The sequence below is a fragment of the Bos javanicus genome, chromosome 14, assembly GCF_032452875.1.
Source record: "Bos javanicus breed banteng chromosome 14, ARS-OSU_banteng_1.0, whole genome shotgun sequence".
NCBI lineage: Eukaryota > Metazoa > Chordata > Mammalia > Artiodactyla > Bovidae > Bos > Bos javanicus.
In genome coordinates this window covers 15,855,510-15,877,641 of record NC_083881.1, presented here as the reverse complement: position 1 = coordinate 15,877,641, position 22,132 = coordinate 15,855,510, and the positions used below count along the sequence as shown (strand labels likewise).

Here is a 22,132-nt window from a genome sequence, read left to right as displayed (position 1 = left end):
ATCTGAAAATATATATACATATCAATATATATATATAACTCACTGTGCTGCACATCTGAAACTAACATAGTATTGTATATTAACTACACTTCAATTTTTAAAAAAATATAAAGAAAAAAATCGTATAATGCATTCCAAAGTGAAATATGAAAATATTTCATATAGTAGAGATTCTCTAAACATCAACTTTCTAGAACCTAGCATAATACCTCCTCTTCCCTGATAAATGTATTGTTTATTTCTTACTTCTTTCAGGTGCTCCCTGACCACTCTGTATAAAAATAACCCCCTACATATGACCACCGGTACTTTCTATCCTTCTCGTTTCATTTATTACTAAAGAACTTATCACCACTTATTTAAGGGTACAACTGCTTTCCTGTATTCTCCTCCCTCACTTCCGCTCCCCTACAGAATAAGTTTCCTAAGGATATATAGATGTTCTGGCTGTTCATTCAGAGATTTGAACAGTTCCCAGTATATAATATACAGTCAAAAACAAAAGATTTGTTAAATGAACTTGGAGAGTTTTAGTACAATTCCTTTAAATTATAAGTGAGAAAATAACTCCATAAACACACAGGCAAAAAGAAGCCTGAGCAGAGAACAGCCATTACAGAGTCCATGCAACTGCTGTCCCGCCTGCATAGTAAGTAGTTAAGAACACAGACTGCATGCTTGGACAAAGCCAGACTTCAGTCCACCTATTAATAGTGACGTCCTGTGCAAACTAACCTCTCCACGTCTCCATTTGCTCAATATGAAATAAGGATAATAACAGTACCAACTTGACATTGCTATTACAGAGATTAAGTGTGATAATGTGTGTAAAATACTACAGTACAAAGCAACCAGTAAGTGCTTAACAAAAGGGAACTAACATTATATTTATCATCACCACCACTGCCATCATCATCTCACTTAGGCTCCATAGCCTATTTTCTAATATTTCTCAAATAATTTATGGTAAGACTGACTATCAAGTTTCTAAGTCCACACAGCCAAAAAACAGCAAATTAGAGAGAGAGAGAGCAATTGTCAGAAGAGAGAGCAGCAAAAAATGGGGGGAAAATGAAAAAGCTATAAAAACCAGATATATACCTAGTTTTCTGATTGTTTTTTTCACAAAAAAAGATGTATTTTGTCAAATCACTTTTCTGCAAGAATTGAGATGATCATGTGGTATTTTCTGCTTTGTTCTATTAATGCAGTGTATTACAATGACTGACCCCTTATACTAACCCACTATTGCATCCTAGGTAAGATCCCAATTGTTCAAGAAAAGATTATATTTAATATTAATGTAAAAAGATTATATTACATTTAATACACTCTTAAAATGGCAAGAAACTATAATTCTAAAACTGGGAAAATTTACTTCAAAATGGTTTGCACGAGTTTTTGGTATAAAAGATAAATTTTTATTACCTTCAAAATTCATTTTCTAGAGAAAATGAGTAAAGTAAATGATGCATTCTTATATAGAAGGCCTGGATATCTCTGCTGTAAATAAATAGCCATCAGTGTAATTTATGTCAATCTATCTAAAGTTTTTTTGACATCCTATTAAAGGTCAAACTGTCTCAATATGGGGTCATCCCGCTCTCATAATCTATAATGTATCTCAAGTGTGGACTTCAGGGAAACAGTAAATAGTTCCATTTTACTGTCTCAGTGACACTGGCAGAACCCTGTAACAAATCTGCATTTATTTATACTATTTCCTTTAAGCTACAGAATAACCAGGATTTTCTGAGATTAGAAAGAAAATCAAATTTCAAAATCAAAACCACATTCCAAAATTTCTTAAAAGGTATTTTTCTTTGTTCAATTCCTTTGTAAAAACATTGGTCACCATTTAACATACAGTGGCAACAAAATGCACCCAGTTTACATGCATAAATAAGTCAACAAATCATAATACACGGACAACATGACTTCAAATGAACAGTATTGACGCAGCTCATGTTGCATTTAACCATAGTTATAGTTGCTCCCAATAAAGAAATACTTAATGTGAGAAATAAGAATTCCAGTTTCAACCTGAAATAACATTCTCCATGACAAGTAACATTAAACAATGATTATATGAAGTCATTATCTTAAAGGGAACCATTTTTCAGACGTCACTTTGTGCAAAGCACCATACTAGAAAAAAACGTGTACCTTAGGTTAAGGATGAAAGGGCTCCATTCTTTTAAACTAATTACCTGAATTATGCAAATTGTATTGTGACCATAAATTAAAGCATTTTTCAATATGAAGGTTATATATTCCATATTTTGAAATCTTAAATAATTCTACAGATGCTCAGTTAAACTAAAAGATTCTGTAGGACTGTGTTATTTTCATGAGCAGAAAAAAAAAAAAGTAAAATCAAAAGCCCTTTCTAAACTCACAGGCAAGGTTTCTGCATCTAAGACTTAATAAAAAGAAAATTTAAGCACCACAAAAACATATATTTTTAGAGAACAAAAAGGGCTGGCAATATAAGTTAGGCACAAAAGCACTTAAACATTTACCAAAAAAATTTTTTTAAATAATCACTCTAATCCTATCATCTGAAATTTAAAAAAAACAAATTTTGGTGTCTGTGCTGTTATGTGGAAGATACAAACCACAATTCTATTTAAGATGTTAAGTTTTATAATTTTAATTTGATCAAACGAGACTGTCACATTATTTGTACATAAGAAGAATGTTATATATTTATTTTTATAGCATATGATCTATTTTTCCCTCAAAAATCTATGATTACAGGATAGCTCTAAAATAATTTTGAAGTAAACAGAAAAGAATTGATCACAAACTGTCTTCTGAGAGAAACCAGCTCCTCTGAAAATAAGAATTCAAAGTAAATGTGCAAATAAAACTTTAAAATAAGGTAGCTGTAAATACAGCCATCTTTAAGTTTCCCTTCTTTTTCATCTATTTAACAAAGTAAATAGTTTCAGTGGCCCAAATAGTCATTTTAATTTGTTTTTCTCCTCTGTGATACATTTAAGTACTCTTATAATTAAGAGTAATTTTTTAGCATGTATAACAGATCACATGCTAACAAACTTTACAGGTTCATAAAATTAAAATTTATGACTCACAAGTATAGATGTGAATTCTAGCTACACTTAAGTCAGATACACAAGACTGGACATAAGGAACTTCAATCTAGAATATGATTTAAACGCCACAAAAAAAGAAAGGGAACAAAAAATGGGAGAAAGAATTTCTCCTCATACATCTTTCGATTACTAGGCTATATATATATATAGCAAAAAGGAAAATACCAAATATTTATTTTTCACCTCAAAAGAAGTTATCCAGAAATAAAATCTGCTAAAGAAGATATAACATTAGGATTCAAATTCATTCAACTCAGATAAGGAGACAACATTTGGAGGGGAGGAGCATTCCCAAACAATATTATTTGTACTTATTAACCTTACGAACATCACCTCAACGTCACCAGTCATACCATAGACCTTCTTAACAGTTTCCATTTTATACTTCTGTGAAAAAAACATTTTTTTAGCCTTGTAACTTTCCAAGTGTCATGCGAAACCTCTTAGTTGACCTAAATCCCACAATCCCCATTAAAAGCATTCTAATGACTTTCTTTCCAATAGGAGTCAAAAATCACTAGGTAATTATTCATAGTTGAGAAAATAAAAGTATAAAAACCAACTCAAAATAATGCAGTTCTTAACATATATGTTCTTATGTAGTAGGCAGACTAAAAATAATTGTTCATCCTAATTAATCTCTGGCTCTTGAGACTAAGAGGTCAGAAAATCAAAATGAGTGATAAGTACTTCATTTTGAATAGATACGAGAGTTTTTAAAAAATGACTGAAACTATATGATTGTAAATGTTTACTGTGAAACAGTACAAAATTGATGTTGCCAAAAAGAGTAAAAAAGAAATATTCAACTGATATTAAACATCTTAAGTAATTTGGAAAAAATTTTAAGGTTGAATTGTAACTGTAGGGGACAACAACGACAGAAAATGCTTTCATGCGTGTACACATGGTAAGAAACAAACAGGCAAATCTCAAGTTAGCACAGTACATCAACAATTGATACTTAAACGGTATTTTGGTATATAAAGAAAAAGAAAAGGTAAAATGTTGACTGCCATTGATGAAAAAGCATTTTACCAATTTACACAAAAAATTTTTTTAAAAAGATGTCCTAAGAAAACCAAGCCACAATAAGTTAGTGTTTTCCATAATACATGCTGAATTATTTGATCCCGTTATCTATACACTGTTACTGTCTTAATTCCTAAATGCTGTTGACAGCATATTTGATAACTGAGGTACATTAGTTTACATCTTTTTAAAGGTATTCTATGTGAGTTAATTTTTCTTTTCCAGTTTTTCATCATCTTCACCTCCTCCAAAGAAGATCAAAGGGAACATTCCTAGAATGCAGCCAATAGTCACCCCGACAGCTTTACCCTACGGAAACAAAAGAAAACATTTTTTCAAAGTTATTTTATCCCTGTAAGAGGAACCTCTGCTTAAGTATCTATGATAAAAATTACTATGTACTATATAATTCAACTGTTACTATATTTCTTTTGATCATACTAACAAATTAAAAAATAACGTACAAAAAGGTTCTAGAACAAACAATATGTAAAGTTCAAGGCAATCAGGAAAAAAATTTAAAAATTTTTTCAAATTGCCATAAAAATAACATTAGAGAAGTTTTCAAAAAGAAAATACCTTAAAAATGTACATACATTTTAAAGTCAGAAGATAGAAAGGAATGAAAAATCTCACCCAGTACTCTCAATACATTTGGATTTGCTGTCCTTTGTACATATTCCTTTTCAGTATTTATCCCCATGTACACCTAATTATGAATGTAGGTCTAATCATTATGTAAACATAACTTTGTTTACTGCTTTCCTCCTGCCCCCCACCAGTCATATATGTTATAATAAACTCTTTTTCAAACTGTTTCATAAACTTAATACAAAAACTTCTAAATTCCACTGAATTGATGGGCCTATAATAAATGTAAAAGCTCTTCTTACCATTAAAAATCATCACTACTGTCAGTGATAGAACAATAAACATTTCGGTGTATAGTTCTTCCTCAATGATTTATTTAAAAATCAAATAAGATGAATATCTGTGCATAATTATACTGGTTTGCTGTCTATTCTAGACAAAACTGCAAATATATGTATATACCCACTGCAATATATTTATATGTCTACATACACAGAATTTTTCTGTGACCTCACCTATATTATGAAAAATTTATTTAATTTTTATAAATGATTTTTAAATGTTGCATTCCTATGATGACTATTAAGGTTAAAATACTTATCAATTAAGTTTTACATCTTCATACAGACATTTATTGAGAATCTACAAAGTACCAAACTCTATGGTAGGTACCAGGGAGACAGAGATTAGTCAGATGCAGTCCCTCTCTCCACCAGGAACTTCCAGTTAGTTATCATCATACGTTTCTACTTGCTAATCAATATACTTGGAATTCTCTCTCCCACCTAATAAATGTTTCATCAATAATTTAAAAATAAGCTTAGATCTAATATGCACCAAGAAATCTCCCTGCTAAAAGAAATTTCTTTCCACAAAGAGTTATTTCTTCTCCTGGTGCTTCTGCTATATCCAGTGTACTATTTCTATTACTGAATATGTCACACTAAATTATAATTTGTTTAATATGTCTGATTCTTTACCTATACAATCCTCAAAAAGAACTATAGTTTATTACTCATTTTATGTCCTTCAGTCTCAGCACATAACTGATACTCCTCAACAGTAACTGAATCATATAAAGATTTTTTCAAAAATCTTTTTCAAGTATGCCTACAAAAAAAGTCAATGATTAGTTTTTCTGAAACCTACTAAGGTTTGGACAGTTTTTGTTAAAAACTCCACTCAGTTTTAATCTCAAATTTCTCAAGGGACTGAATTATATACAGTGTCTTGTTCTGGCTACCCAAATTCATTATCATAAACCACACAAAGTACTCACCAAATGTGAACTAACACGTGTTTGCCACATGTCAACTTGCTTTGGTGAGAGATCAGGAATTGATAGGCCTAACCTGGAAGCCAAAGCTTCAACATAGCCTGCAAGTCTTTAAAAATACAAGAGGACAAGTAAGTCAGAAAGAAAAACACCAATACAGTATATTAACGCGTATATATGGAATTTAGAAAGATGGTAACGATGATCCTATATCAGTTCAGTTCAGTCGCTTAGTCGTGTCCAACTCTTTGCGACCCCATGGACTGCAGCACGCCAGGCCTCCCTGTCCATCACCAACTCCTGGAGTCCACCCACACCCATGTCCATTGAGTTGGTGATGCCATCCAACCCTATATGCGAGTCAGCAAAAGAGACACAGATGTAAAGAACAGACTTTTGGACTCTGTGGGAGAAGGCGAGGGTGGGATGATTTGAGAGAATAGCATTGAAACATGTATCTCATCATATGTGAAACAGATCGCCAGTCCAGGTTTGATGCATGAGACAGGGTGCTCAGGGCTGGTGCACTGGTATGACCCTGAGGGATGGGATGGGGAGGGAGGTGGGAGGAGGGTTCAGGATGGGGAACACATGCACACCCATGGCTGATTCATGTCAATGTATGGCAAAAACCACTAAAATATTGTAAAGTAATTAGCCTCCAATTAAAATAAATTTTTTAAAAATCAAAAAAAAAAAAAAAGAGGACAGAATATAAGTTTTTAAAGAGACACATATGAAAAACTATGTTCTCACATATGAAAAACTCATGACTATAACAAAGATAATTTTATATCTGTATACTCCAGAAATGGTGTAAACTTTCTTTTACAATTTTCATCTTTATTGTATATACATATATTTGGTTTAAAATTTTCCAGATTGACATATTTAATACACAGGTAAATAAACTGACTTAAGAGTAATTACTCTCTACCATTACTTTAAAAAGAACAATTTAAGGTATATAAAAATTTTACAATTACAATTAATGCATTTATTCCAAATTCAAAAGCAAAGCACTTTAACATATAATTTAATAACTGTCACCAGAAAAAAAGTTTTCTTAAAATTTATCAGACTGATATACTAAGAAAAACAGCCTATAATTTTCAGGGCAATTTCAAGTATCTTCTAAGTGGCCATTGCTTATTGGATACAGTCTTACTTAAAGAACTGGAATAAAGAAAAAAATTTGCCAATTAAATTATGCATACCATCAATTATAAGATGGATCCCAACATTAGATATGTTAAGTTCTAAAAACCTATGCAACTAAGATTGATAAAATGTGGTATTTACTACATAATGGTATTTTAAGGCAGAGGAGAGATAGTTCTTAGGTGGAAGAGTCCCAACAAATCTATAATATTATCATTATAAACCTTAATGTTGGAAACTGGGAAATGGAATGTTTAAGAGATAATATCACTACAGGTTTACATCAGAAATTCCAGGTTACAAAATTTCTGCTTTGGCCCAGAACAAAGAAACTGTGTTTTGAACAGTAGCTGTGGCCCCATACTTAAGTGCAGATGTCTAATATACAGAGTTAGATCATGTATAAAGCTGCCTTTCCCTAGATTATAGGGCTAAGTAGACTGCTCCTAGACCCAAATTCAAATCTCAAAACTTACCATCAAAATGAACCAAAAAAAAAAAAAAAGGAAGAAACAGAACCAAAGACTGAGCAAGACAGAGTATGTTTATCACAATAATTAATGCCAACTCTGTCTAATTCATACTTCCTAGGTTTCCCCAAGCTCAGGAAGCAGCCCAGGCCATCTGCTGCTTAGAAGAGAAAATGTAAAAACAGAAAGAGAGAAAGCTGGCCTTTTCTGAGTAGGCGCCCTCAGTTTGTTTCATCATTCCTTCTTGCCACATGGAATAAAAAGAGCAAAAATTAGCCAAGTCCATGTATGCTTTGGCCATTATTCGCTTTGAAAATTCCTCTCTCTAGAAAACATGCCCAGTCAGTGTCCTCACATTTGAGCCATATTTCTTATCTTTGGACTTAGTGGGAGGACGGGGTGGGGTATGAAATAATGATAGGGTTTCTTACTTTTAGTCCTGTCTCATCCCTAGAAATATTTATAAAATACATATAAACATTTCGGGACATGAAAAATTCAACTCTGCTTACCTTACGGTAGTTTTAGAAAAAAATTTACACATATCAGAATTGCTTGAGAAGATTCTTAAACTCAAATGTCAGGGCCCCATCCCTAGAGACACTAATTCTGCAAGACTGAGATGTGAGCTAGGCATCTATATTTGATGTACACCAAACATTTAGTGCTGCTGATTTAGAAACATTAATTTTAAAAATTTAGTTCTAAAACACACATGCAAAAATAAATGTCCCTTTTCAAAATCCTTCCCAATTAAAGGAAAATGGAGAATAGAGAGTAAGTATACACATGCACAAGTGAACCTACCCAAGACCAGCTAAATCTGACACAAGGTTTCCCAAAGCAGCAGCTAAAAAAATGAAAAATGGACAAGTGAATTACTACATAAAAGTCAGAAAAATCACTATAGTAGATCACCAGGTAATCAATAAAGCACTGGTCTGGAAGAGTTACCACCTTTCTAAGCTACAATGACTATATCCAAAGTAACTCATTGGATAGCTCTGAATTTCAAGATCTCAAAATAGAGACCTGAGATTATAGTCTTCTACCTCCATCAATTAGTAGTTTTTTTTTTTCTGATGTGGCAGCCAGTTTCCATTTTGGTTTCAATATTAAAAAATTTGCATAACATTCTGTAGTTCAACTTTCAGACAATATTTAAGGGAATTTGGATACTTGAAAGTTAAAGAGTAAAGTACAGCTAATGACATTCAAGAAAATCAAGGAGAGAAATGCCTCTTTCGTTACTCATCTACTTCACATGTTCCATAGTAACGTAACACAGAATTGTTCCCAAATTTCACCATCATGAAGAGTAGAGTGGTATTTGTGGGGAAAGAAGGAGACAGAACTAAATCAGATTTTTGATCTTGTGTTTCCTTCCTTGATTTTTCTTCCCAGCTTGAAAATAAATAATTTGATAGAGAAATGGGTAGGAAGGTTTTAGGGTAACACTGAATTAAGAGAAAAAAAATTTTTTAACACAATCAATATAGCAGATTACTGTTACTCATTAACTAACATAAAGTACCCAAACATTCTCAGAAAAATGCATACTACATTTACCAAATTAAAAATTAAAGGACAGGATTAAGGAGATAAACTATTAATGACAGACATCTCAGTGAATAAATTCATTCAAATGAAGTATCCTCTTCTATACTTAACCTACTAAAATGTTTCATAAATATACAGACAATGGAATAATTACACTACTATTATTAAATACCTGCCATAGTTGAAATTCCCAAAATAATTCCAATAGACAATTCAATATGGGTTCCCTGAAAAACAATTACAAAGAAATTAATCTTACAAATTAAAACTGAAGTGGCTATAAAATAGTAAAGCATTAATTAAAACAGATAAAACAATTTTATTACAGCAAATTTATATATATAATATACATAAATATGCATATACTATAGCAAATCACTTATTTATTACATATATGCATTCATGCAGAAATAACATCAATATTTTATTCATTACAATTAAGCCTTCATAAAAATAAAAAATAGCAACACACAGAACAATACAATTCATCATTAATAATCTAGAATTTATATTTTCCTACTATGGAAAGGTGCTTTAATGCTTTTGAACACAAAGATAACCAACTCACCTAAATTTTAAATTCTGAATGATATAATTATATACTATTGGTATTTATCTTATAAAAGATGTAAAAGACTAGACCAGTTTCTAAGGACCCAAAAAATCAGACTTCAAAAATTATCCTTAAAACATTTAACTCTTTAATCACTAGATAATGAGACTATATAATTCATTTACAAGCAACAACAGCATTTAATACAATAAAGATACAGCAAAAATGAAGCTCCATTGAATTTACTTATTGAGAGTTTAAGACTCCCTCTAAAGAAAACAAGGGCTCATATTTTCACTTCTACTTTTAAAGATACGGAACTGAAGATTAAACGATTCTGATGGGTTACTGCATAAAAAAAAGAAATCCTAGAATCTATTGTGCTAATTCAGTTCTAACCCTTATGCAATGCTGCCAAAAATGGACTTTTCAAAAGTTCTCTTAAATATTGATGGTTGAAAATTTCTAAAAAAAATTTTTTAAATCCCAATGATACTTGTGGAGGGAAAAAAAAACACCCTACAAATTTCAGTATTTGTTGAGGAAAAACAAAAGAGATGCCTTATCTGGTATACAGTTATATTGCATTACTCAATTATTTACAAAACTGAAGAGAAGTTAAATTTAACTTCCTCAATTTTCCTTCCCCTAGGCCTTTTGATTCCACTCCTTTCAAATATAATTCCTATAGAGTATGGACCAAATAGCCTGATGTAAAGGTCTCCCAGGCATTAAAGTTACAAGGTTGTAAAGGAACGCAAAGAAACAGATTTCTGAAGAAAAAGAAAACAGGCACAAAGAAATATCTTTATACATGGATGAAAAAAACAGTGGAGTATTAATATAGGAGAGAAGCACCCGACAGCTACAATGTACAAAAAATAAATACAGCACCTTTAACAGCAACGACTCATTGGAAATTACCTAAAATGAATCTGTTTGCCAACACATGTATTTATAAAGCATTTACATGCTTAATCACTTGGTTGAATTTAAGAAACCTGAAGATGCTTCTAACAGCATGAAAAGCTTCATGTAAAGTCAAAGTTGGTTTGAAGGCAATAAAATCTCTCCTCTTTTCCTTTTCCCCATATTAACATCAAATTTCGTGTTAACAGGTAGGGTAGAAATTATAAATAAACCTAGTACTAGTTGTCTTAAAGTTGTACTTGGTTCATCACCTCAATCTTATTCATCTATTCTAGAATTCTAATCAAGTCTATCCTAATTAAATTGTAAGAATAATTCTGCCCCCCACTCACTAAAATATAAGTTATAATAAGCAATCCAACAACACAAAAATTAAAAAAAAACTATGAAATTAAAAGCTTAGTATGAACAGCAGCCAAGAATAAAGGTCAAATCTACTACGAGAAGTTATATAGGAATTTGTTTACATGATCGCAATTAGGGTAGCAATCAAGAGAGTATACCTAACAGGAAAAATATCAAACGACACGATACAAAAAAAAGAATCAGTTAAAAATTAAACATTAAAAAGAATGTTTTCTTAACTTACTATCTTCAAACAGTCACAGCTATCCTATAATGGCAATTAGTGTTTAACAAAAAAAGGTGAAAAACATTCTTAAGATAACAATGTTCACTTATTTTCCTTTTCATAGATTCTATAGTTATATTATTTATAGATTTTTAGTCTTAGCGGTCTATTAAAAAAGTCTCTCTGGAAAATTTAACTGTTTCTGAATTATTCTGCAATTATCACAGGCTATTTTAACACATCTTTTACTCTTAATCAGTTTTAAGCCAGTAGTTTACATACTTATTTCAGTACTATATAAATTAAAAATTGGTGATGTCTGTGAAACTGGATTTCAACATAAACCAGAAAAACAAATTTTACTGAGTTAGAGTCAATCATCTCAGGCCTAGAAAAACAGTCCACTCTAGTCACACTAACAATAAGACACAGGCCTGAGTAACATAAGATAGGAACATTACAATAATTTGACTTTAGAATGTGGCTGTAGTTGTTCTGTCTTAATTGGTATCTGTATTTAAACACAGATATCTGTTTCTTGGGGCTTCCCTGGTAGCTCAGCTGATAAAAAATCTGCCTGCAATGTGGGAGACTCCAGTTCAATTCCTGGGTTGGGAAGACCCACTGGAGAAGGGATAGGCTACCCACTCCAGTATTCTTGGGCTTCCTTGGTGGTTCAGATGGTAAAGTATCTACCTGCATTGATTGAGACCAGGGTTCAATCCCTGGTTTGGGAAGATCCCTTGGAGGAGGGCATGGGAACCCACTCCAGTATTCTTGCCTGGAGAATCCTCATGAACAGAGGAGCCTGGCGGGCTGCAGTCCATTGGGTTATAGAGTTAGGCACAAATGAGCGACTAAGCACAGCACATCAATTACTTGAGATATTTATTTCAAAGAAATAGTAAGACCATACTGAAAGTTGATGAAAGTGAAAGTCACTCAGTCATGTCTGACTGTTTGCGACCCCGTGGACTATACAGTCCATGGAATCTCCAAGCCAGAATATTGGAGTGGGTAGCCATTCCCTTCTCCAGGGGATCTTTCCAACCCAGGAATCAAACAGGGATCTTCTGTACTGCAGGCAGTTTCTTTAACAGCTGAGCTACCAGGGAAGCCCCAAGACCATACTGTGAAGGTCTTATTCAGGATCTAAGAAACTACCCAGTTTCCCTATTCTGCTCCCTCTTCAAAATCTCCCTGCCCTCTCTCTTTAAGCAAAATATATCATCTCAACACTTCCCTTTAGGATAGCCTTTCATCATTTGAATATCTAAGGTTTGCTCAACTGAGGCAAAAAAAAAAAAAAAAAGATTTTTAAGATGGTAGAATGAGGGGATACCTGCTATCAATACAGAATTAAAATACTGAGTGTAAAATTGTAACAGAGAAGCTTTAATCCAATCTATTCAGGAACACACCAAGTCTTAAATGACAGTTTATAATTTAATCATAGTGTTTTTTCTATAAATAGTAAATAAAATTAGACTTCATTTACACTAACAATTTAAATAATCTAACCAACTCAAGGCTTACTAAAGGTTTGCTTCAGAAAAGGTAGTATGACATGGTTGAAAAAGTTTCTTTTATTCACAGATATATAAATTAATCAACTTGATTCTTGTATACATATTAGGAAATTATCATTATCAGCCAAAAAGCTAGCATTTTGAAATTATATTTTAGATGCTCTTACCAGACTACTCTGCTCAAGAATTATCCATCCAATGGGTGCTGATCACTTTCAAATTATGTGCATGCTACAGTATCTTCTATGACTGTTTACCAAGCGAGATACCTTCCTGATGTATAAACCTTGTGTTTCCTCAACCAGCTGAACGGCTAGAATTTCTGGATATCTGATCCCCATCAATCTGGACATAAAGTAAGACTATATAGCAAAGAAAACCATTCTTGAGCGAACCAATTTTAGATAGTCTTCAAGCAAATTTTATAATCTATACAATGTAAACTATACTTTCATCCCTATTTTAAAACCAAATATTCTATTTCTACCCACCTATAGTATATGTGACCATCAAAACACTGAAACAAAAAACAAAACAAACAATGACAAATTAAAAAAAAAAAAACCCTGGCATCTCTCAACTATTTTTTCCTCATATTCGATAATCCTAAAAGCACCCCCCCCTTTTTTTTTTTGAGTAGTTTCCTACACAATATTTATAATTTTTAGACTTTTTAAAACTTTGAGTCAATGAGGAGAACTGGATACAGAACTAGGCAGCTTCAGAAGACCTGCATTTTCCTCGTGGACTAATGATGGACGTGTATTTTCATCATGACTTTATAATCTAGACCCAAAATTGGTATATATTGACAAAAGATGTCATAGAAGAGTATGAAAGGTCAATTGACCATTCCTACGATTAAACAATACCTTTAAGAAACAACCTTAAATGAAAATGACTCCAGCAAAAGAGAATTTTTAACACTGTGATGGAACAAAGACTGAAGGCCTTATCATTTACAGTATCCTGAATTGAAACTTAAATCATCTTTGAGTTAAATGGATAGACTAAATATCAAAACACTCTTGTAAATATTTTTTGTATGGCAAAACTGGACAAGGAACTAATTAATAACATACACATATGAGAACTGCTGATAAAATTAGAGAACATCAGAAAATTTTACAAACTTTTTTATTTAATAAGAATGTTGAAACTAGAACAGAATAATATACTCAATAAATATCTGTTTATTATTGTCAATGCTTTACCAAAAGTCTTGATGATTAATAGATATAATGCCTCAAAATTGAGCTACAATCTAATTAACATGAAATACAGCTAAAAATAGTCTTATTCATTATGTTAACTAAAGCTTTACAACTATAATATATAAATTATAAGGAAAATTTAGACCACATTTCTTTATTAATTCAAAATAGAAGGGTTGAAAGAACTTACTGCAACAATCATAATTGCATTATCCAAAAAGCCAAACCCTATGAAAGGTATCGCATTGTGGATGAATACTGAAAAACATCAAAAACAGAAAAATATATTTTAAGATTTCTACAATTTAAAATGACAAAAAACAGATCATATGGTTAAAGTCTCATAAGTAGATATGCTTTAAGTTTTGGAATTTGCTTTCCATTTCCCACAGCCAAAAGATTCTGCTTCTGCTATGTTTATATACTTGGTAGAAGCTATAATGGGGAAAAAACAAAATAAAAAACACATAACATGTAAAATTAATTGTGTAGGCTTTTGTGTTTTCTTATTGGCAACACACACACGTGTACAAATTACGTACAGTTAATGACAGAACAAATAAATAAATACATATTATGAGTACCATATTTTACCTGTTAAATATCTATTGACATCAATCTTTTTCTCTCTTATACCTAAAGACTGATATCATAAAATTGATCTCCATACTAGAAATAATAAAAAATCAAACTTCCCTGAATCAAATTTCAGGGAAGTTATCTGGTCACATTTACTTATCAAACAATTTTTTAAACACTGTTAGGGAAATGTGATTATGTCATTTTTATTAGACATCTGGATTCAAAATCCTCTTTCCTTCCTCAACACATCAGTATCCCTGACTGCTTTCACAAACTAAAACAAACAATATTTGATTTAAATAAAAATGTAACTTGGCCTCTTCCTACCAAAAGCACACCATACCTTATCTACATAATCTGTACATAATCTGGATGACCTGAGAAAACAGAAATGTAACTAGGAAGAGCTAATGTCTATTTTAAAAATATATTTAGCTTCATCTTTTTTTCCTATTTGCATCTTCAGCACATTGCAGAATACCTAGTGCATAGTAGATGCTCAACAAACATTAGTTAATTAAGTTGAGGACATCTACCTTGGAAAGGAAGAAAATTCCAAACTAAGACAATTGAGGGAAGACTGTGAAACAGATTAAAAGCTGAGCATAGTTAAGACTTTATTCTAATTACTCTATAAATCTGCCAAGGTATAGTCAACATTCACTCAACTGAGGGCTTTTTAAAAATAGGCATCAAAGCATTTAGTTTTATACCACATCAAAAAATAGTCCCTTAAACCAACTGGTTAGTTATGTGTTTAGTGACTTTACATCTTTCTTCTTTTAATGCAGTTAAGTCCACAGAAAGTACAATTAAAATATAATCTAGAAGTTATGAAAATTTGATACTACTATGGTTGAGTTCTGCACCAATAAGAGAAGGCTAATAAACAGTAAAACAAGAAATATTTCTACCCACAAGCACTATCAAAGACTATGAAGCAAGGGGGAAAATGGTATATATTCTAGGTCATTTCAAAGTTCTTGCTACCACATAAGAATGTCCCAGGTAAAAAGCAGCATCTTTTTAATTATAAAGTATATTGTTTTAAAAGATAATAAAAAATCAAATGACATTAGTGAAACAGGGTTTCTTCATTAAAGGGCTGTCTTAATTCTTCAACTTTTTGCCTAGGTCCAGGTGCTTAATGACCAGACATTCAAAATTTTATAATAATCAGCTTCTAAAATACATACAGAATTTCAAAAAATACTACAAATTGGTAAGTCAAAGGAGTATAATGAAATTCTAATAGTTCACTATATGGAACATTTACAGTGAAGAGAGAGCTACTACTTGGATATATATATATATGGAGAGAAGATGCCCAAACACCTTCTCAATCATCTTTGAAAAGTAAATATGGTAAAATATGAAACTTTTGGAATTATTATCCATTTTGGGGTTAATCTGATGACATGTCTAAAACTAGCTAGTTACACTGCTAAGCTAAGTCGCTTCAGTCGTGTCCGACTCTGTGCGACCCCATAGACGGCAGCCCACCAGGCTCCCCTGTCTCTGGGATTCTCCAGGCAAGAACACTGGAGTGGGTTGCCATTTCCTTCTCCCATGCAGGAAAGTGAACAGTGAAAGTGAAGTCACTCAGTCGTGCCGGACTCTTAGCGACCCCATGGACTGGAGCCCACCAGGCTCCTCCGTCCACGGGATTTTCAAGGCAAGAGTACTGGAGTGGGATGCCATTGCCTTCTCTAGCTAGTTATAATCATCTTAAAATTAGATGTCAAGATTACAAAACTAAGATTAAGCTAATAGTTATCTTAGTAGAAACTTGGTCAGTAAAACCAAAGCATGTTGCTACATTGCTATAATAATTTCCTGCAACTGTAAAATATATCATGTTTTGATGTTTAGATGTAAATAAATGTATCCCATAAATAAAAATTTATTTTCAACCCAAAGGAAAAATATAAATTTCAAAAAATTACATAACATGTACTGAACACTCCGTTGGGCACTTGAGATACAGAGATAGTTGATTCCAGCCCTCAAGAAGTCTGGGAACGATAACAGAGCCATATAGTTAACGTCAATATGAGCCCCTAAATGGTGATAGCATTATACAGTGTTATGGACTTAGAGTATATTAATCCAGCCTAGAAGTATCAGAAAAGATTACCAAGGAAAGAAAAATCTTAAAGAATTCTTAAATTGTTTTGATACCTGGGAAAAGCTACTAGATTTCTAAGATAAATTATATTCTACCTCTGAGAGAAAAAAAGGAACTAGCTACTAAATTTTAATCATATGTCTGCTCTCCAGTATATAATGACAGACTACCAATTTGTGATTTCTTCAGTTTCCTTTGGAAAATATTACTCTATAACTCAGCAGTTATTAGTAAACCATATCTAATATTTAGCTTTAATTTACAACCATTCAAATTCACTGCACTGTTAAATACTTCTCTTCTTCCATTGTCTTTATAATAAGACCCTAAACTGTTTTACATTACTTTGGTGTTAGCCCTTGAACAGTTATTCCAATCATAATACAGTAAAGAAAGCAGACCAGCAGCATTATAAGGTTCTTCTCTGGGGTGGCTTAAAATGAACTTTACTTTCTTCATTATTAGAAACAAGTCAGAGCATTTTCTCTACCAAAGAAAATAGTTTAGAAATTCTAGTTCTGAAATAATCCAACTTAAATCCAAACTGAAGTAAACATATCCTTTTTCCCGGGAACTAAGAAAACCTCTACTATAATTCTATCTCTAGATGGTAACAATATGTAAACACTGATAGACATGGTTAACAATCTTAGAAATTCCATAATATTATGTTTTAAACTAAGTTTATAAACCTTTTGCTTTAGCATAATAAATAGGATAATCTATTTTATCTGGAATGAATTAATTTATTAACCCTTCTGTACTATTAATGAATAACATAGTTATTTCAAGCCCAAAAGACAGATGCACAAATAATTATAGAACCATTACCATATCTCAGCTGTCCTGGGGTTGGTGGTTGAGCTTCCAACTTTTCTGAAGGGGAAAGAGAGGGTGTGGTCAAGAATTAGTTACTATAGCATGATTTCTTTTTTATTAGAATGAAGAAAACACTAGCAGAATTAAAAAATGAGAGAACATCAGAGTTTATTCATAAATTATCTTTAGGTGAATGAACCAAAGTTATCCATACAGGAAATATTTCTTGGTATAGATTAAATTACACGGCTAGAAAAACAAATTCAGCTTTAGTTACAGGCCTACTATGACCCTATATCCCTGGGCAAATCACTTATTTTGGGGTTTTTGTAAGATAATGAGACTAATTAATATCCCTTGATAATATACTGAATATTTTGAGTTTTGAAAGCTATACTACTGGACAATAAAGAACATTTACACAACAAAATGACCCCAGAGAGTAGGGTGTGATTCACCAAATATAACATTACTTATATGTCATAATAAACACAGAAAGTTTTCTCAAGTATATATTATATCAAAGTATATTCAAGTGCCATCATTAAATCTAAAAATTAACAATTACAAAAATGCTATCTATCTCATAACAATAACCAACTCATCATTTGTATAAGAGTAAGTTACAGTAAAATGGCAGAGAATTCCACCTTCTTTATCCTCATTCAATCCAACAGAATTAACTGTTATACTATACAAAAGAACCCAAACCATAGGTTGCTCTGCAATAAAGATCTAGTATAACCAAAGTGTCCAAAGAAATACATTATAAACTGGATATATATTTTCTAAAATATTTATTTATGATCTATGACAACATAAGAACTGAAGAGTTTAGTTTTTAAAGAGTGAAAAGCCAATGAATCTCCATCAATAAGCTACATAAAAAGGAGTATGGCATATTTGTAAATGTTATTTTACTAAAAAAGCATATAGTAACATAATGACTTTATAATAAGAAATGTGCTAAAACCTAGGGTTTAGGCAATTACTGGATTATTAAGAAAGTTCTAAGAATGCAAGTTTACGTTTTGTTTTTCCTTTTCTAGGACAGTAAAGAAATGAAGATATCCTAAAACTTTGCAGTATTTTATACCTGCTTAGAATATAATCTTTAACTAGTACTATTACCTGAAAATCTACTTTGAAAGCATGCGAATAGTTTCCCAAACTTTTAACAAGGAATATAAGATACCACTGTACTCCACAGAGTTTTCTGGTGAAGTAAACATGCAAAAGTGGTTACATACCAGAACTATTTCCTAGTTGCATTACTCTCATCATCACTACAGTTCTGACACTGTGAGGAGAAGTCCTTGTCAGTTGACTGGAACATCTTGAAATACCTAAAAATTCAACAAGCAGGACCTTCCCAATGTAATGAGAATAATATAGAGTCCTTGCTTTTACTTCTTCAAATTCTCTACATACTGAGCAAAGTATTTTTTTTTATTTTATTTTTAAACTTTACAATATTGTATTAGTTTTGCCAAATATCGAAATGAATCCACCACAGGTATACATGTGTTCCCCATCCTGAACCCTCCTCCCTCCTCCCTCCCCATACCATCCCTCTGGGTCGTCCCAGTGCACCAGCCCAAAGCATCCAGTATCGTGCACCAAACCTGGACTGGCGACACGTTTCATACATGATATTATACATGTTTCAATGCCATTCTCCCAAATCTCCCCACCCTCTCCCTCTCTCACAGAGTCCATAAGACTGTTCTATACATCAGTGTCTCTTTTGCTGTCTCGTACACCGGGTTATTGTTACCATCTTTCCAAAGTATTTTAAAATATTTTACAACTCCTAGGATGAAAGGATAAGAGCTAGGCAAATGTATAATGTGTAAAAAGTAATGAGGGGGAAATCAAATAATGTAAGCAATATTACTAATCTGTCTTTCTAAGTACTTACAAGGATTAAAAAAATCGAAGGTAATGAAAAATAACTCTTTTTAAAAGACAGAGAAAAAGAAAATAATACAAAGTAAAGGAGACACAGCAGGGAGGAACACCACTGGCACAGAGGTTAAAGCAAAATCAAAGCATAGAGTTTTGCCTCCTGCATTATAAAGAACCCAAGGAGTAACAAGAGGAAACAGGAAAGGAACATTTCCTAGAAAGTGGAAATTTTATTGGAAAGTATCCATCAAAAATTGTGACTCATAAACTGACACTATATCTTCTTTACTACATTAACGGAAAGAAGACAAATATATATCAGAAGTGAAAAAACATTAGGTTTATAACACACAATAAAACTCAACCTATGAAATAAGCCCAAGATTTCAGCAGTCTGTACCAATTTTAAAATGTGAGGGGAGCTAATATAATCCCCTTGAAAATAATCATAATAAATCCCAAAGCTTTATATCCCTACATACATATCTTAACCTTAAATTTTTTCTTCTGATACATGGTAAACTACGTACATTTACATGGAAATGTACTCCAATCTAATGTTGTATTAAGTGGACTGGAGTTAGAAAAACTAGTTCTTTCTGTTTCAGTGTGCGTGTGCATTACATGCATCATAATTTCTCTCTTTTTCTAAATATTTTAAAATAAGAAGACTCTTAAGATTGTACATTGATCTAGTCACAAAGTCGTATCCAACTCTTGTGACCCCATGAACTGTAGCCTGCCAGGCTCCTCTGTCCCTGGGATTCTCCAGGCAAGAACACTGGAGTGGGTTGCCACTTCCTTCTCCAAAGATTGTACATTACCACACCATATTTTCCAACCATTTTTAGCTTAAAAAGTCCTGGTTCTACTTCCAGTATAGGCTGAATTATCTTCAATCAGACCAATCCTATACAGAACAACTACAACTATAAATAAATATTTGAGAGCCCTGGAAAATGACCAAAAAGCATGTTGATTGTGGAAAGGAATCAACAATTACAAGGAAGAATGGAACTAAGTGAGTTACCCACTTTATGAAGCTTTTGGCCTAATCCATTCTTTAAAAAAAAAAAAAAAACAAACCTGCAGTCTTTCTGGCCTAAAGAAGCATTGGGCAAGGTGCAAGGTAACCAAAGCCACTGCAAAGTGAGAGAAAAGAGCAGAGTCAGAAAGGAGGGGCCTTAAATTCTGATATACATTCAGTTCAAACATATGGCTTCTGTGTGAAACACGCCTGTGCAGGGAAAACCACAAAAACCCCAGCTTAAGGTAAAATAGAAAATAAAAAGAATGAAGAGCATCAGGAATGGTAAATACTGAGTAAATATCAAAGACTTCTTTCTCCCTAGTAAATTAAATAAACCTGATTGTCCAAAAATTCCAACACTGCCATGCGGAGTTTATAATGTATGTAGATATAATACATTTGACATCAAAGCATAAAGGATGAAGGAGGTCACAAATGGACCAATTTGGAAATGTGGTTGCAATGTTTCCACAATGTATGTGATGTGGTACAAGGTTGTAAGTAGAATTAGCTCTAAGCAGTCTGTAGAGTTCAAGGATGCCTACTTGCAGTTCCTAGAGAAGGCAATGGCACCCCACTCTAGTACTCTTGCCTGGAAAATCCCATGGACAGAGGAGCCTGGTGGGCTGCAGTCCATGGGGTCTCTAAGAGTCGGGCACGACTGAGCGACTTCACTTTCACTTTTCACTTTCATGCACTGGAGAAGGAAATGGTAACCCACTCCAGTGCTCTTGCCTGGAGAATCCCAGGGACAGGGAGCATGGTGGGCTGCCGTCTATGGGGTCGCACAGAGTCAGACACGACTGAAGTGACTTAGCAGAGCAATTATACATACAGACAAAATGCATTAAGGATACAGTTAAAAAGCTAAATAAATAATTTTGTGAAGGGGATTGCAAAAAATATTAAGTCAAAAGAACACAGGAAATGAGAACAGAAGAAAAGAAGAGGCACAAGCAGAAACCAAACAGTAAAATAGTAAACCTACTTACAACTCTATCAATAACTACTTTTGATGTTAAAGGACTAAACAATCCAATTAAAAGGCTGCTGCTGCTGCTGCTGCTGCTGCTAAGTCGCTTCAGTTGTGTCTGACTCTGTGTGACCCCAGAGACGGCAGCCCACCAGGCTCCCCCATCCCTGGGATTCTCCAGGCAAGAACACTGGAGTGGGTTGCCATTGCCTTCTCCAATTAAAAGGCAGAGGTTGTTAAAACAGATAAAAAGGCAAGACCCAACTATATGATATCTGCAAGAATTACACTTTAATAGATTAAAAGTAAATAAATGGCATAAGACATATTATACAAACAATAAGCTTCTAAGACTGGAGCTGCTGCAGTGCTGTGCTTAGTCGCTCAGTCACATCTGACTCTTTGTGACCCCATGGACTGTGGCTCGCCAGGCTCCTCTGTCTATGGGATTTCCCAGGCAAGAATACTGGAGTGGTTCCCATATCCTCCTCCAGGGGATCTTCCTGACCCAGGGATCAAACGTGCATCTCTTGTGTCTCCTGCAGTAGCAGGTGGATTCTTTACCACCTGGGAAGCCCCTAAGGCTGGAGTTGTTCAGTTGCTAAGTAGTGTCCAACTCTTTGCACCCCATGGACTGCAGCACACCAGGTTTCCCTGTCCTTTACTATCTCCCGGAGTTTCCTCAA

General features: G+C 33.1%; 1 protein-coding gene across 3 annotated transcripts in view; it reads right to left on the bottom strand.

Moving 5' to 3' along the window:
* Positions 1-1,686: 1,686 nt before the first annotated feature.
* TMEM65 (transmembrane protein 65) overlaps positions 1,687-22,132 on the bottom strand; it is a 47,090-nt gene continuing 26,644 nt past the window's right edge. For 2 of the 3 annotated variants that reach the window (XM_061438662.1, XM_061438663.1), the window contains 6 exons: positions 17,548-17,592; positions 14,197-14,264; positions 9,382-9,436; positions 8,457-8,499; positions 6,022-6,127; positions 1,687-4,460 (listed from right to left, as the gene is read on the bottom strand). In XM_061438662.1, the coding sequence (XP_061294646.1) occupies positions 4,359-4,460; positions 6,022-6,127; positions 8,457-8,499; positions 9,382-9,436; positions 14,197-14,264; positions 17,548-17,592 (419 nt within the window). In that variant the 3' untranslated portion in view covers positions 1,687-4,358. Of the gene's footprint in view, positions 4,461-6,021; positions 6,128-8,456; positions 8,500-9,381; positions 9,437-14,196; positions 14,265-17,547; positions 17,593-18,785; positions 18,882-22,132 lie in introns of all 3 variants that reach the window. The other variant, XM_061438660.1, reaches the window with a different exon arrangement.